This window comes from Photinus pyralis, unplaced genomic scaffold, assembly GCF_008802855.1.
Source record: "Photinus pyralis isolate 1611_PpyrPB1 unplaced genomic scaffold, Ppyr1.3 Ppyr1.4_LG3b, whole genome shotgun sequence".
Lineage (NCBI taxonomy): Eukaryota > Metazoa > Arthropoda > Insecta > Coleoptera > Lampyridae > Photinus > Photinus pyralis.
Window position 1 is genome coordinate 21,009,707 of NW_022170510.1, and position 13,763 is coordinate 21,023,469.

The window sequence follows — 13,763 nt, forward strand, 5'->3', positions numbered from 1 at the left end:
AAGTAACAACACTAAGTCCGCAGGCATAAATGACTTTCTACCGAATTATAATAGAAAAATAAGAAAAAGCATAGGCTCCAAAATAGAAGTTAGAATACTCAATTTGGGCTTTTGACATTCTAAGTGTTTGTTCCGAATCTGGTTTTATGTTCACCCGTACTTAGTCCACATTTTTAGTCCTCTTGTTACTCGTCCGTCTCTTCCAACCGCACCCAAGTTCACACTTGCTTGCAGATGTTGCTGGACGAATCTGATTTGATGTTGCAGGTGCTCTAAAAGGAGGAGCCGCCGCCTAACCGTCTCTCCAAGAATGCAACTATGCTGACGCCCACTCATTCCTTAGTTAAGTGGAAAGGTTACTCTCAGTTTTAAGTAAAAATGTTACCCTCAGAGTCTGATGTTGCACATGGAGAAGCAATGGAGGCAGATCCAAGAATTGTGCGTGTAGGGGTGATCTGCATATGTCTAAACATCCGCAATTTTGATTTGATTTGTGCAGTTCGCGGAATTTCACTCTTTCCATTATTATTTTATTCTTCTGTATACAGGGTGTCTTAAATTGAGTAGGATAAGATGGCTATCTTTGCCATTATTATATCATTGATTATATTTACGGATTCGGTTAAATTGGTAAAGTTGTGTAGTTTTGGATGCTGATGGATATTCCAATGCGATATTTTGAAAAAAATAATTTGTTTCGTAGATAATTGGAAAAAAGTGAAAATCGCCATTTTTAAAAAGTTCAAATATTTTAATCCTACAGTGGTCGCGTGCGGACCTCGCTCCACACCATTGATTTTTTTGTAATTACGCGACTATTTAGACCCCCACCGCTCTCATGCTCTTGTTACCTTCTGACAATGCTCTTATGAAGAATCAGTGCTAATAGTCCGCTCCATAAGTGTACACCTTATTTCTAAAAATGAGCCTGGGGCTAACGTTACGATTAACGGGGAACATTACCGAACCATGATCAGTAAATATTTGTTTCACAATATTGATGACAGGAGATGTGGATGCAACAGGATCGCGCTACGTGCCGTACAGCCAACGAAACTATCGACTTATTCAAAACAATATTTGGTGATAAGTTAATTGCAAGACCTGTCAAGTGCCCGCCCAGGTCCTGCGTTTTGACGCCTCTTATGGGGCTAGGTAAAGTCATTAGTGTATGTATGCTAACAAACCAGCTGCACGCCTCGGAAGCCAACATTGTTCGTGTGATTAATCATAACGCTACCAATGCTCAAATTGGACTGACGGAATGGGTTTCGTAAGGGACAGCCGCGGTGACTATATGCTTCAAATAATTTTTAAACATTAATGTCATATTGATCTTTCCAATAAAGACAGATTTTTTATCAAAAGATGTTTTTTGTATTATTTATTCAAGTTTAAAATTCTATGGGCTTTAAAAAAACACCCTTTATATAGTGTAAATAATAGAATTACACTATGCTAGTAGGTGAACATTGCAGAACCCCACGGAAAACTTTTTTCGATATCTTGTGTAGGTATTTTCACCTATGATCGACCGTTTTCAGATTTATGAGACCTTCTCTTTTTGTTGGGTTAGTTCAATGGCGCCAATGATTCCACATTTCATAAATTGACTTGATATGATAATTATCATTCTAATATGCAACAATTAAATGTTGTCGGCTGTTTTTTCTTCTTTTTTTTCCAGCCTATTTTCTGGGTGTCGGACTATCGGTGAACAGTGAACTATCATTTTCAAAGTGTATTCTTGCAATGTAATTATTATTTCGACTAAATTTGTGGACTGTCAGAATCTTCATAATAATAATATTATAAACAAACTTTTGACAGAGACTTGTTATACTTAGACCGCGCATACAATGCGACTCGCTTATAAAAGAGTGTTGCCAACATGTTTAGGCAACACATCATACACGTAAAGGCAAAGCACGAACCAGTTTACTAAGATCCTACATATAACCAGTCGAAATAACTAGAATCATTGCATAAAAGTTTTATTCAATGGTAAAATGAAATGTGCCTATAGACATAAAAATGTTTATTGGCTTTTAAACAATACTAATTTGTTGTATAAATGTCTAACTCTCACATCTACTTCGTTTATTTTCTTATTTTCGTAATGAATACGTATTGCAAAGAATACCTTCTGCAGCCTGCAGGACATGATTATGATAGGTGTATACTGTATATGATGATGATATGATCTTGAAGTGCCAAACAAATTACATCCGTGGAGATTTCTCAGATTTCTGCGCGACGTAGGTACAACAAAGACGCCGAATAAACAAATTCATATCTCTGTTAGACTATCGCAAAGATTGTTTCTCAAAATATTCTTGTGCTTTTCTGCTGTTTCCATTCCATTCTACATAAGTATAATAGTAGTAACAAGTCTCTGACTTTTGATCGTTTCAGTGTTTTTTGCTGCTTTATTCTCACTTATTTTACGCCCCTGCATGGTATGCAACTTGTACAACAAGAACTACTGCGACTTATTGTGGCGACACTGGAACGATTTAGGGTGGCCACCATTGGAACTGACCTCATATCGTCTGCTGCTCAGTTCGTCAGCTGTTGATCGCATATTTTGGTGTTACAATTCAACATCCCTTATCCCTTCATCATTAATATTAATCGGTAAAACTTTCACAAAAGTTAGACCCTCTACAAACCAATTGTAATTATAATGAATCGTTCATCCACTCTTCTTCGTACCGTTCTTCTAGGACAAGGTTAGTTTTCTTGTCTTCTGCTACAATTTTCAACTGTTTAACACCAAAATAGTAATTAAAATATGCGCAGCTACTTAATTCAATGGGTTTTATAATGTAACTTTGCTAACTGCATGATAACTGATAATATGAACGTGATTACATAACCATTTCTTACAGCTCCAAGGAGAACGAAAGCTTTTGCAGGCGTAATAAAAGGGTCGATGAATGATCTACCTCAACCAAGTGGAAATTTTCAAATACACTACGCGGCTAAGCAAAGGAGATATATGGGGGAGTTGATCGCAGGAGCAGCATTCCTTACATTTACGATTGGATTTGGATACGTTAATAATTGCTTCATTTGGGATTTAACTCCTGCCAGACCTGCCGATTCCAACGACTATTCGAGCTAGATTTGTTTTAAGTTAGTAGTTTTTTTTGTAGATATAAATTATATGTAACTTACAGTAAAACTTAATTGTCAGTATAGTTCTGCTCTTTTAGTTCGCACATCCCTATTGTGAAACAATGGAATTTATTTGAAATAAAATCCTATTGAGTAATCTATTGTTACTAACTTGATTGGAAGTATAGGTACCTATATACAATTGTATACCTACCCATCATTGAACTAAAAAGGCATTATCACAGTTGAAAATTGCTTTGCAGGCAAATTTCGCAACTATTTTAATCTAAAAAGATCTATATAATACCACATGTTTACTTTTAGGGGCTTTTACTTGTAACTTGACCCTATACTTCAAAAGTATATAAAGGGAATAGGTAACTAGTTTGGTGGTGGAGTAAGGTGGGAGTAGGGTATGTTTTTCGTGGTTTCGAGACTCCTGCAAACAGAGAAGGGACATTTCAAAGCTTCTGAAGGCTGTTGAATATCTTAATACTCAAATGTCATTTTTTGTAATTGAAAACATTTTTGAATTGCATCGTGGTTTTTGCATGGAGTAGGTAGCTTAAAGATCAAATCTGTCATCTAAGACAAGACAAGAAACCTACGTACATATTTAATTACTCAATGCTCGTAGCAAGAAACACACACAGGTTAAATTGTGGTCGAGACAGCGCCGTATTCAGTCATGGAGTGAATAAACGCGAAAGTGTGTGAACTTATTGCGACCATTCAATGCCTATTACCATTCTATATCGAGATCGTCCTGTTCTGTGGGACTGCCGTTTGAAGGAGTATAAAAAGATAGGAATAAGAAACATTGACGCTTTACACAAGAAATGGTATAGATTCAAAGCTAGTGGAAAGGAAAATTAAGAACCTATAGTGTGCCATGTTTTACGCGAGATAAAGAAGGAGAGGGATTCGAGTAAGTCTGTGGCGCGGGAAGTGATGATGTCTACAAGAGTATGGTTCTGCATCAACAACATGCTTTTCCTCAAGGATCGCAACACACCAAAAGAAAAGAGCTATCTTATTCAGAAGTTGAAGAACTTCAAAGTCACTATACTTTTCATACGAAAAAAGTTTTTGAAACCACATCCATATCTGCACTGGGGATTTAATTCGTCTACATCATCCAAAATAAGTCCTTCATTAAGTCACTAGTTCCATTTGTTAGACAACTCGTGCTGACGTCACGCTCTTTACTCAAACTAGCCGGCTGCTCTTGTATTTTAGATGGCGTTAGAAAAATGTAATCCAACCTCGAACATCGTAATGACCACCAGCATACAACCAAATATCACACCAAGATCTGAGCTATGCACGATTCGATTGACGACTCCAAAAATGACCGTTACGGAAAGAAAGCATATAAACATAGACGTAAACGAAACCGCAAAAGACCGTTGTTCCGGCCAATTGCATGTCGACGACATCCATATTTTCGCCGGAAGAAACAACCATTTAGCATCATCGTTAACAACCTCCAGGGGAAGTTTGTCCGTATGCACTCTCTTATTTGACGACATGGTGGCTAATATCAGGTTCAGGCATGAAAACTGACTTGAATATACAAACTGATGTGATGCGTAAAAATGCGCATGTGTTCCCCGCTGCGATTGTAAATACGATAGTTTCACGGTTCATTCTACCTCAAAAAGCATAAAAGGCAAGCTTTCTGATTAAGATTTAAAAAAAATGTGCCAGATTTTTGACTTTCTAATTCAAACCAAAATAGCGCTTTTAGATAGTGAGTATAGTACCTACACCTATTAGTAGGTATAAGCAAAGAGTACCTACTCTTTGGTATAAGTGTAGGGAAAAAACGTTTCCTACGAAAGTTTATCATTTTCCGATGCAAGATGCAAGATTAAACAAAAAAATTTGAAAAAAATTAGTTGCTCTATACCTGACCTATAAGAGACAATTATGTGAAAATGTGCATCGCGCCATTAAATGAGAAATCGACGATATTCGATGGCCAGGAAAAAAAAGGCGCGCAAACCTCGGACACCATCAACATGCAACCAAATATCACACCAAGATTTGAGTTAGGTTCCAAATCGAGGTGTTTACACGTTATCAGTTTTGCAGCGTGTGCGTAGAAAACGGCAACAGTCGTTGTGCCGGGAAAATTCCAATTAGGCCTAGGTGTTAATTCGATTACCGTATATTGAAGTTTCGACGCGCCTAATTGAGTAAGCATAATAATTAATGTTCGACGTTTTATTGAGTTGTGGAAAAAACTGGAAGTGTAATGCTGACCCCATATTTTTCCGATAATCGCAGGCCGAGTAATTAATTAAAAACCGAATTAATTTGGTTCGTTTCCGTGTTGAATACAGCGAAGAGCTGGATTTCCTATATACGAGTACCATTTCCTCAAAATCCGGATTTCTTTATAATGTTAACGCTTGATTTTGTGGCGAGCTTTTTACCATTTTTGCTTGACGTAAGTTAGATCTTTTCTACTCTTGCATTTATCACCGCCAAGTTTTGTAAGTACCGAAACCGAAAAACTTTGCTTTTCCAACCGTAACGTATTCAGATCTTTTGCCATTTACTTTTACTAAGTACTGTATTAATCTCTAGCATTGCCGTAAATTCACTTTGCATCCGTACCGTTTTATTTTGCTTGCGCATTAAGTTACCCGAATTCATTGGAATTCGCTTTTATCAACTTTCTTGGCTACCGTTCCGGTAACTGAAAGGTATAAGCTTTATATTGCTTTCCGTCTGGCTAATTAAAAAGGGGGGAATTATTGCTCGCTTTCCTGCAATTACTTTTCCCTCGATTTGTGTTTTATTGCTTTCGCTTGTAACGAGTGGTTTTATTTCGCGCCGAAGTTAATTAAAAAAATTCGAAATTTCTTGTCATGATAGTGCAGGTCACCCTGTATATTTCATTATTTGTTCCGGTTAGAAATTTTGTGATCATTTATGTTTGGGCATTTCGGTTCGCTCAAGACTATGGTACGGTAGATTTAATTTCGCTCAAATTTAATTTCGTCGTGGGAAGATTGCAAAGTTGATTGACGTCATCATGAGTAATGCGAGTTTTGTCGTTCGTTAATCACCCGAGGCGCCGTCTAGACCGAGAATAGGAGCGGATATAGCACCCAGCCATCAAGGGATCAGGGGTCTTCATTTCGTCAGCAGAAAACCGTGAGATTCGCTACTCAGCAGTTCGTGGAGGTTGACGACGAGCTAGAGTGGGTTAAGTCTTCGTTATCTAAACCAATGGGAGAATTTCTAGCGGGAGCCATTTTTGTGTTATGGTAATTTGGGTGTGGTTTTCTCATTTGAATTCTGAAGAAGGGGATCGTTTTGAGAAGACTCGCGTTTAGTACGTCAAGGGGTCAACACGTACCTTGAGCGATCGTTTTGGAACACTTAGCGTTTTGAGCCACCGGTTTATTTCGGTTGCTCCCAGTTGCGTGCTTTGTGCACCCCGTTTAGAAGTGTTATTTTCTTTTCGCGTTGAATTTTCGGCGACGAAAACCCCGGTTCCGATCAAGTGATATTTAGGCGAACCTTTTGAGCTTCACACCAGTTTACTTTGGATGCAGTGAATCGCGTTAGGATACGTTGTGATTTCTCGAGGATATATAATTCAAAGTGCTGCCCTATTCCTCAAGACGCAGAATTTCGGGATCCGCCCCAGGTGGAATTTCCTACTAGTGCCGTACGGTCATTTGTCGAAGGAGCGCTGCGCTTTGGAGAGATATTTGCCCCAAGAAGAGCTGGTGAAATAAGTAGTCGAACCACCCAAGAATAAATCGCGGTTTACCGTCGGATCGTGACCATAAAAAATTTGTGTTCTGCCGTGCCGCTAACTCAAAAATCCGTCTCCAGCAGGCGACTTAAAGTCAATAAACTCTAAGAGCCGGTGGAAAGAAATAGTAGGGGTTATTGTGTTAAATTAAATACATCTGCTGTGTAGAAACTTTGGCAACTAGCCGTCTCCCACTCGCCACGCGAAGGATTTCCTGGACTAAGATTCCTTTTAAACACTACACTTTGTTTTCGTTCCGAGGAAGGATAGGCACCGTGGATTTTGTTTCCGTGTGTTAACTTCAAGCAACCCCCTAAGGAGTCACGGAGACCTAAGTGTCAGGTTTCACCACACCCACCCTGTACCAGAGGAAAGAGCAGTTCACAAGATCGGCTGTACAAATATTGTAAAGGTTAGTCTAATTAAATTTGTAACGTTCTGTAAAATCCCACTTTTTGGTAATCAAGCTATAGTAAAACTTTTGATTTTCTTGTTTATTAAAGTCCAATGAACGATTACCAAAGAGTAGGATAAATTTTGTGTTTATTTAAATAAGTCCCAGCTCACGCTGGAGTAAAAACGATTACTTGTTGTTAAAATTTTCAAACTGTAGAGGATGGCCACCCCTTGAGTAAATTAGTCTCACTTGGTAGGATTTTTTATTTAGTTTAGTTGTCATTGTTAAGCTACATTTTTTACAAGGAGGAGAGAAGAACTGCTAGATCCCTGTAATTTGTTTGTATCTATCATATCATTTAAATATATTATCTACTTGGTTCCAATGTGCCTATGTCTTTAACGAAGAACGAGGGGAAGGAGTTGAGGCAGGAGACTGGTAGACGGCAGGTTAAGGTTGTTACGCAGTAGGAAAGAGTTAAAAGCCCACCGATTTGAGTTAGCCGGAGCATTTATTTTTATTTGTTACGCAGCCTGAGAAAAAGACGGTTTGCCTTGCCGGGCGGAACCGATGGTAATTTTCAAGTCCAGAAGGAACCCCCGTAGCACGCTTCCACTAGGGAGTCTGCCGTACTTTGCTGCTGCTGGACCCTACTGATCCGTCCGTCCGTTCGTTCCTGTGTTGTATTACTTATATTTATTTTGATTTTTTTCGTTACATTACACGTTCATCTATAACATCAGAAATTGAAACGATTTAATAGTTTATTGTGGTCGAAACCTTTTGCAGGATCAATTCCATCTAATTTAGGGCCGATTCTACAATGAAGGTATATACCGAGAATAAGCTATACTTAGAATAAATGTCGACGGTTGCGTTGGTTACCATTGTGTCAACCAATGGCATACGTGTTGCTATGGCAGTTATTCCAGGAATATCTTATTCTCCGTAAAAGTGTAATTGTAAAACCGGCCCTTAGTGGTTTAATCGTTTAATATTTATTTTTTTTATTTATTTGCCTTTATTTTTGATTGGCGGGGTTTCAGCTAAGGCTCTACCAACGCAACCCACTATACATTTACAAATATCCATGCCCGAACCTGGATTCGAACCAGGGACCCTTAGCACCACAGTCCAGTTTCAAGTGAACTGCGCCACACGGGCCGGCATTTTCATAATTTTTTTAAATAGATTCAATGTTCAATATTTGATCATTCTAGAAGGATTACCATATAAAAGAGCAGTATTCTAGTTACGTATAGCGTAGAACTTAATGCCAGAATTAGATATTTAATTATTAATAAAATAAACCGCGAGGTCCATAAAACAAAATACAAAAATTCTAAAGGCTAAAAACTGTTCAAAGATTCCAAAAATACCAATAATTCTATGGATGTCAAAGGTTCCAATTGCTCGCTTACGCAAGCTCGTCTTCCAAGTATTCGTCCCACGAAAACTGCATCTAAGAATATTAACCCCCAAAATAGAGGTTCGTTGTAGCAAATCGTGACGGTTCACCCCTATAAACCTCGTAGGCACTCCTCTTTTTTGAAATGTCGCTTTAGATATTATTAGTAGTAGGTACTGACTGTATCCTTGAAGCATGGTCGTGAACATTTCTTTATTACAGCTTAAAATACCTTTGCACAACTTTGCATTAATACTAGAAATAATAAGTTTCATTGTGAGCTTACAAACCGGTCAAAAAATCGTAATTAACCTACTATAAAGCATGTGATCGTATGGCATATACCGATTAATCGTGAATACGTGCTGCATGACCTAACGTGGGAGGAACCGTTTATTTCAAAGTCTTCCCCAAAAAGGTGTATATTGAAAATGAGAATTTTACCATCTGAAAACACAAAACGTTTAAACCATTCATCACGTGATAAAAAAACCTTTATGTAGAACTCTAAGGTCAGGAATCCGAAATTTCCGACTGTCATTTTGACAGGTCTTTGGGCTCTCAAAATCAACAAGCTCATCGCCTTTTGAAGATCCTTATTTCGGGACACGTTAAGCAAATGCCAACCAGAGGTGTAGACATAATCAGCAAATGCGGTACTCTGTAACTTCTCCTGTAGACAAAATACTTCGAATAAAGGCTCGCTTACCGTGACGATGACGTCGTTGGCTAAGTAACAGTACAGAAAAACCTCAGTCATAATCGCCATAAAGTATGAGATTGCCATCGCCATGGTTTCGGGATTAAGGCTCTGAAAATTTGGCATTAGTGAAAACTCGAACCATGTTTGTAGGTATTTACTATCATAAACGTCGCGATGCATATCAGCATTACAGTCGTTATAACTCGTAGTAGGAAAAAGTTCTTTGTGATGCCGTTCAAAGTCTTGCAGCTGCTAAAAAGGTTAACAAAATAAGAAGCATCTTATTTTTGTTAAGGTGTTATACTCCAGTAATAAATTGTGCTGTCGAATCACTTGCGCTATCAGCTTTGAGGCCTCCTCCGAGCGGTGTGTCTCGTCATGAATTCTTATAATGGTCTCCATCTTTGCTCTTAAATACTCACCGAGTAGTGCAAACTGGACGGCGCAGTTGCGCAAGACACTCATTAGAAAAATATCTAGCGTGATAGTGGAAAAACATTGTTCAATGCTCATGTAAGATTCCACAACATACGCAATTTCATAAAAAGGACTCGTTTCGAACGGTTCAGGAAACAACGTATACAACGGTTTCGCGTGTAGAACGAAGGCGAGTACAATGGGTTGAAGCATGCAGACACCACCTATTGTCGCATAAGTGGCCCAAAACATAAATATAGTTTTAGTTTTTTTTTTAATCTTTAATTCGATCGCCCCATCGACAATATTCGATGGCCAAAAGTCATAGAAAATTATCAACAACAGGTCACTTAGACCCTTGCGGTTAATTTGAATCAGCAGCCTTCTTCCAAGTGTCTAAAATTTCAGTTACCTTTCCAACACAAAAACAAATGCGCGCAAACCTCGGACACCGTGAACACCATCAGCATGCAACCAAATATCTCATCAAGATTTGAGCTATGCACGATTCGATTGACCACTCCAAAAATGACCGTTACGGAAAGAAAGCAAATAAACATCGACGTAAACAAAACCGGAAATGAGAGTTGTTCCGGCCAATTGCATGTCGACGACATACATATCTTTGCCGGAAGAAACAACCATTTAGCACCATCGTTAACAACCTCCAAGGGAAGTTTCTCTGTATGTACTTTCTTAGTTGACGACATGCTTTGAAAATATCCCGGTTCCGCATCTATTTATTTACACCGCGCTCATAAAATATTTCGGCCAAATTGAATTTTTCATTACCTATTGCTACACTTAATTATCTATTTTTAATTATTGAAGGTGTCCGCGTGATAGTTTGTCCATGTAAATAATGTAGTAGTAATTGATTGAACCAGATTTAAATTTAAATTTTCTATTATATTTTAAACAAAGCTTACTAGCATTTATCGAGATTTAAGGTTTAGGGCACAAATATAGTATATCTGTGGTTTAGGTTTATGTGTCTCGCAATAAATTAAGAGGCTCCCCCGCTATAGGTGTAGGTATAGTCTATATTTTCTTACTTGCAGTCCTTTCAGTCAACAAAAAAATCCCGGCAGAGTCCGCTTCAACCCAACAGACGGCTGAAGATCAAGATAGATTCCTACCTATGAAGAAGAATAAGCGGAAGAAAAAGAAGTTGTAGTCGTGACTTCGTGAAAATAAACTTGATTCTCTACGGAACTGGTAAAAATGTTACTGTAGCAAGTAATTTTTTTTAATGACATTAATAATACCACGGTTAGCTCAGTAATGAATGGATGTTCAATGACTCCTACCTTGCGAGATGTTGGTTCTTTATCCCGTGTTAAAATCTGAAACACAAAAACCTAATGCTCTGGGATGATCAGTCTCAAATAAATACTCGTATAAATTGACTAATTTGAATGTTCAACCTAATGTTTAATATACTCGTAATTAATCAAACGCCTATACAAATTCCTATTCCAAAACAAATTTACACACCTCCTGGATAGTAAATAAAACATTTAAAACCCACACAAAACATTGGTATTGCTGAACAGAAATTACCACTATCGTTCGTCTGGGTGCAATTTTTATTTTAAAAAAATACACAGATTTGTTCGCGGGATAAACCCACGTAAAACGACCTCTTCAGGAATATAAAAATGACGGCAAATGCAAATTCTTTATACAAAATCCCAAAAGAGTAACAGAAAAGAACTATTTCTACGTAATTACACCTACCTATTGCAGTAAATAATTACTGGTTGTCATAGTTCTGTAGCTATGGTGACGGTACACAATCAGACATCTTCTTAAAGTCAGCAAATCAATTTTGTTTTTCAACATAAACTTTTATTATGGATTGCAATAAAATAGAAGAAGATAAAGACAGTGTTGTATCTGATCGATGCTGGGAAGAAAAACACAAAGGAGATAGTAGAAAATGGTTGATAAGGGATGGATCAAGACGAAATTCCAGTGGACAAGCATCGGTAATGAGAGCAGATTATATATTTCCTGAAAGTGATGAACGGTACTTTATAGGTAAGTTAGCTGGCTACAATTCCATCCATATTTTTTTCTCCTAGTCAGTTTAAACTAACAAAAATACAAATTGAACCAGGTACTTACTCTTAAAAACCCATTTGTACGTTTTTTAGGAAAGCGAAGAGCTATGATCAAACAAAAACTGTTTGAAGAAGTTGCATACGAAATTATTGACGAAAGCAAAGTGCCACCTCCTGTAGAAGAATATTGTACAGAATATGATACCCAATTTCATTATCCTCAATACGACTCTAATAAAAAAGTGGAAAGAAACACAGAGGTAAATGTTTACTTAGATATGGATAGGTTCTACATATTCGTGGATAGTTGTTGCACAGATTAACTAGTAGTGGTATTGAATATTGAATAGAAATGGTGAAACCGCGCGAATGAAGATAATATAGTCAATATACATACAGAGTGGCCCAACGAGAAGTATACAGAGGGCTTTTGGGGTAGGTATTAAATTTAGAAATTTCGAAAAATCCTCGAACACGTCAATTTTGCATTCGAGGGGGACAACTTTTGGAATACAAATCACGAACCCAAGTCTTCACCCTTCTACGTAGGGAGCTTAACCCCTAAAATTTTAAATGGAATCCTATGGCAAATGGCACATTATTTGAAAGCCAATTTAATCGTCATTACTAATCTGCTTTGCTTTTTAAATTCTATTGATTCGTTTCGGAGATATTCGCATTTGAAATGGTTTTTTCTAAAAAACCAAAACAAATGCGATCTAAGTCACCTTGTATTAAAATTTTTAATACAAGGTTTAAATTGTGCAAAAAATAACAAATAACTTTAAACACACAACATTTATTTCAATAAATGCTCGAATTGCCTTCCGCCTTCTTCCATGTAATAATAAAGATTTGCTTCAAAACGCTGCCGCACATGTTGCAAGATTTCAGGGGTAATCGCTCGAAATTGTTGAGTTATACCATAGTGTATTCTATTCTTACACTATGGTTATACGTGCTCGCAACCCTTGTAATGTTCCGGGCGGAGTAGCATAAACTTTATTCTTTAAATATCCCCACAAGAAGTAATCTAAAAGACTTAAATCAGGGGTGAAGACTTGGGTTCGTGATTTGTATTCCAAAAGTTGTCCCTCTCGAATACAAAATTGACATGTTCGAGGATTTTTCGAAATTTCTAAATTTAATACCCTAAACGCCCTCTGTATACTTCTCATTGGGCCACTCTGTATGATATTTATCCAGTGGGAGATGATAGATTGCATCATACCATGATGTAATTAATATATTTTTATTTTACAGCTATTCCTCAAGTATCCTTTGTATTCATCTGAAGCAGCAACTTTCTATAAATGTCAACTAAACAAATGCCCAAGAGGTGAAGCAGCTATTGACGGGTATACATCATCTAAGACTCCATTTCGGAAGTGTTCAGAATTTACTAAGGAACAATCCGGCGATTTAAGTTTTTGACTAAGAACTACAGAAACTACAGCAGCCTTGTACTAAAAATAAATTATTTGTCATTTTATAAAGATCGTTTTTGTGCAGTCATAGATTAAATGAATCTATGGGCAGTTGAGTTCCGTGTATATGTCGTAGTCTTTTAGTGAAATCCGTCATTTCACGAAACGCCTAGTCCGAGGCCTAGTCATTTAGTGAAACGCTGAAAATTTGTACGTGTGGGGTAATTTCCCTTCCCCTTCTAGATCGATAAGGATACCATTTATCGATTTCCAATGGGAACGGAATCCAATCGCTTGGCCCTGGAAAGTACACTGTGCCACAGTTTCATATAAATGACTAGGCGTTTCGTGAAATGACGGATTTCACTAAAAGACTACGACATATATAAAATACGGATATGCACTCCCTTGTGCAAAAATCACATAAGTACAACTTGAAATCAAGAG

At 37.6% G+C, this 13,763-nt stretch overlaps 2 protein-coding genes across 3 annotated transcripts; one reads left to right on the forward strand and one right to left on the reverse strand.

Annotated features, from left to right (window-relative positions):
• Nucleotides 1-6,896: 6,896 nt before the first annotated feature.
• LOC116166962 lies at nucleotides 6,897-13,379 on the forward strand. The gene is made up of 4 exons (XM_031482183.1): nucleotides 6,897-7,310; nucleotides 10,885-11,866; nucleotides 11,983-12,149; nucleotides 13,153-13,379. The coding sequence occupies exons 2-4, from the start codon at nucleotides 11,680-11,682 to the stop codon at nucleotides 13,321-13,323; spliced, it is 525 nt and encodes a 174-aa protein (XP_031338043.1). The 5' UTR covers nucleotides 6,897-7,310; nucleotides 10,885-11,679; the 3' UTR covers nucleotides 13,324-13,379.
• Nucleotides 8,982-9,682, reverse strand: LOC116166354 (odorant receptor 2a-like). 2 transcript variants are annotated; one of them, XM_031481310.1, is made up of 3 exons: nucleotides 9,565-9,682; nucleotides 9,197-9,514; nucleotides 8,982-9,150 (listed from the first exon to the last, which is right to left on the reverse strand). In XM_031481310.1, the coding sequence occupies exons 1-3, from the start codon at nucleotides 9,592-9,594 to the stop codon at nucleotides 9,097-9,099; spliced, it is 402 nt and encodes a 133-aa protein (XP_031337170.1). In that variant the 5' UTR covers nucleotides 9,595-9,682; the 3' UTR covers nucleotides 8,982-9,096. The 2 variants fall into 2 exon arrangements, with proteins under 2 accessions (XP_031337170.1, XP_031337171.1); XM_031481311.1 differs by having other exon boundaries at nucleotides 9,197-9,682.
• Nucleotides 13,380-13,763: the final 384 nt, after the last annotated feature.

Excerpts from the sequence above, each read along its gene's own strand:
- LOC116166962 (XM_031482183.1), top strand. The coding sequence starts at position 11,680 with ATGGATTGCAATAAAATAGAAGAAGATAAAGACAGTGTTGTATCTGAT. Across the intron at positions 11,867-11,982 it reads TGATGAACGGTACTTTATAG|GAAAGCGAAGAGCTATGATC; the intron begins GTAAGTTAGCTG and ends TACGTTTTTTAG. Across the intron at positions 12,150-13,152 it reads AAGTGGAAAGAAACACAGAG|CTATTCCTCAAGTATCCTTT; the intron begins GTAAATGTTTAC and ends TTTATTTTACAG.
- LOC116166354 (XM_031481311.1), bottom strand. The coding sequence starts at position 9,586 with ATGCATCGCGACGTTTATGATAGTAAATACCTACAAACATGGTTCGAG. Across the intron at positions 9,151-9,196 it reads CCTTAGAGTTCTACATAAAG|ATGGTAAAATTCTCATTTTC; the intron begins GTTTTTTTATCA and ends TTGTGTTTTCAG.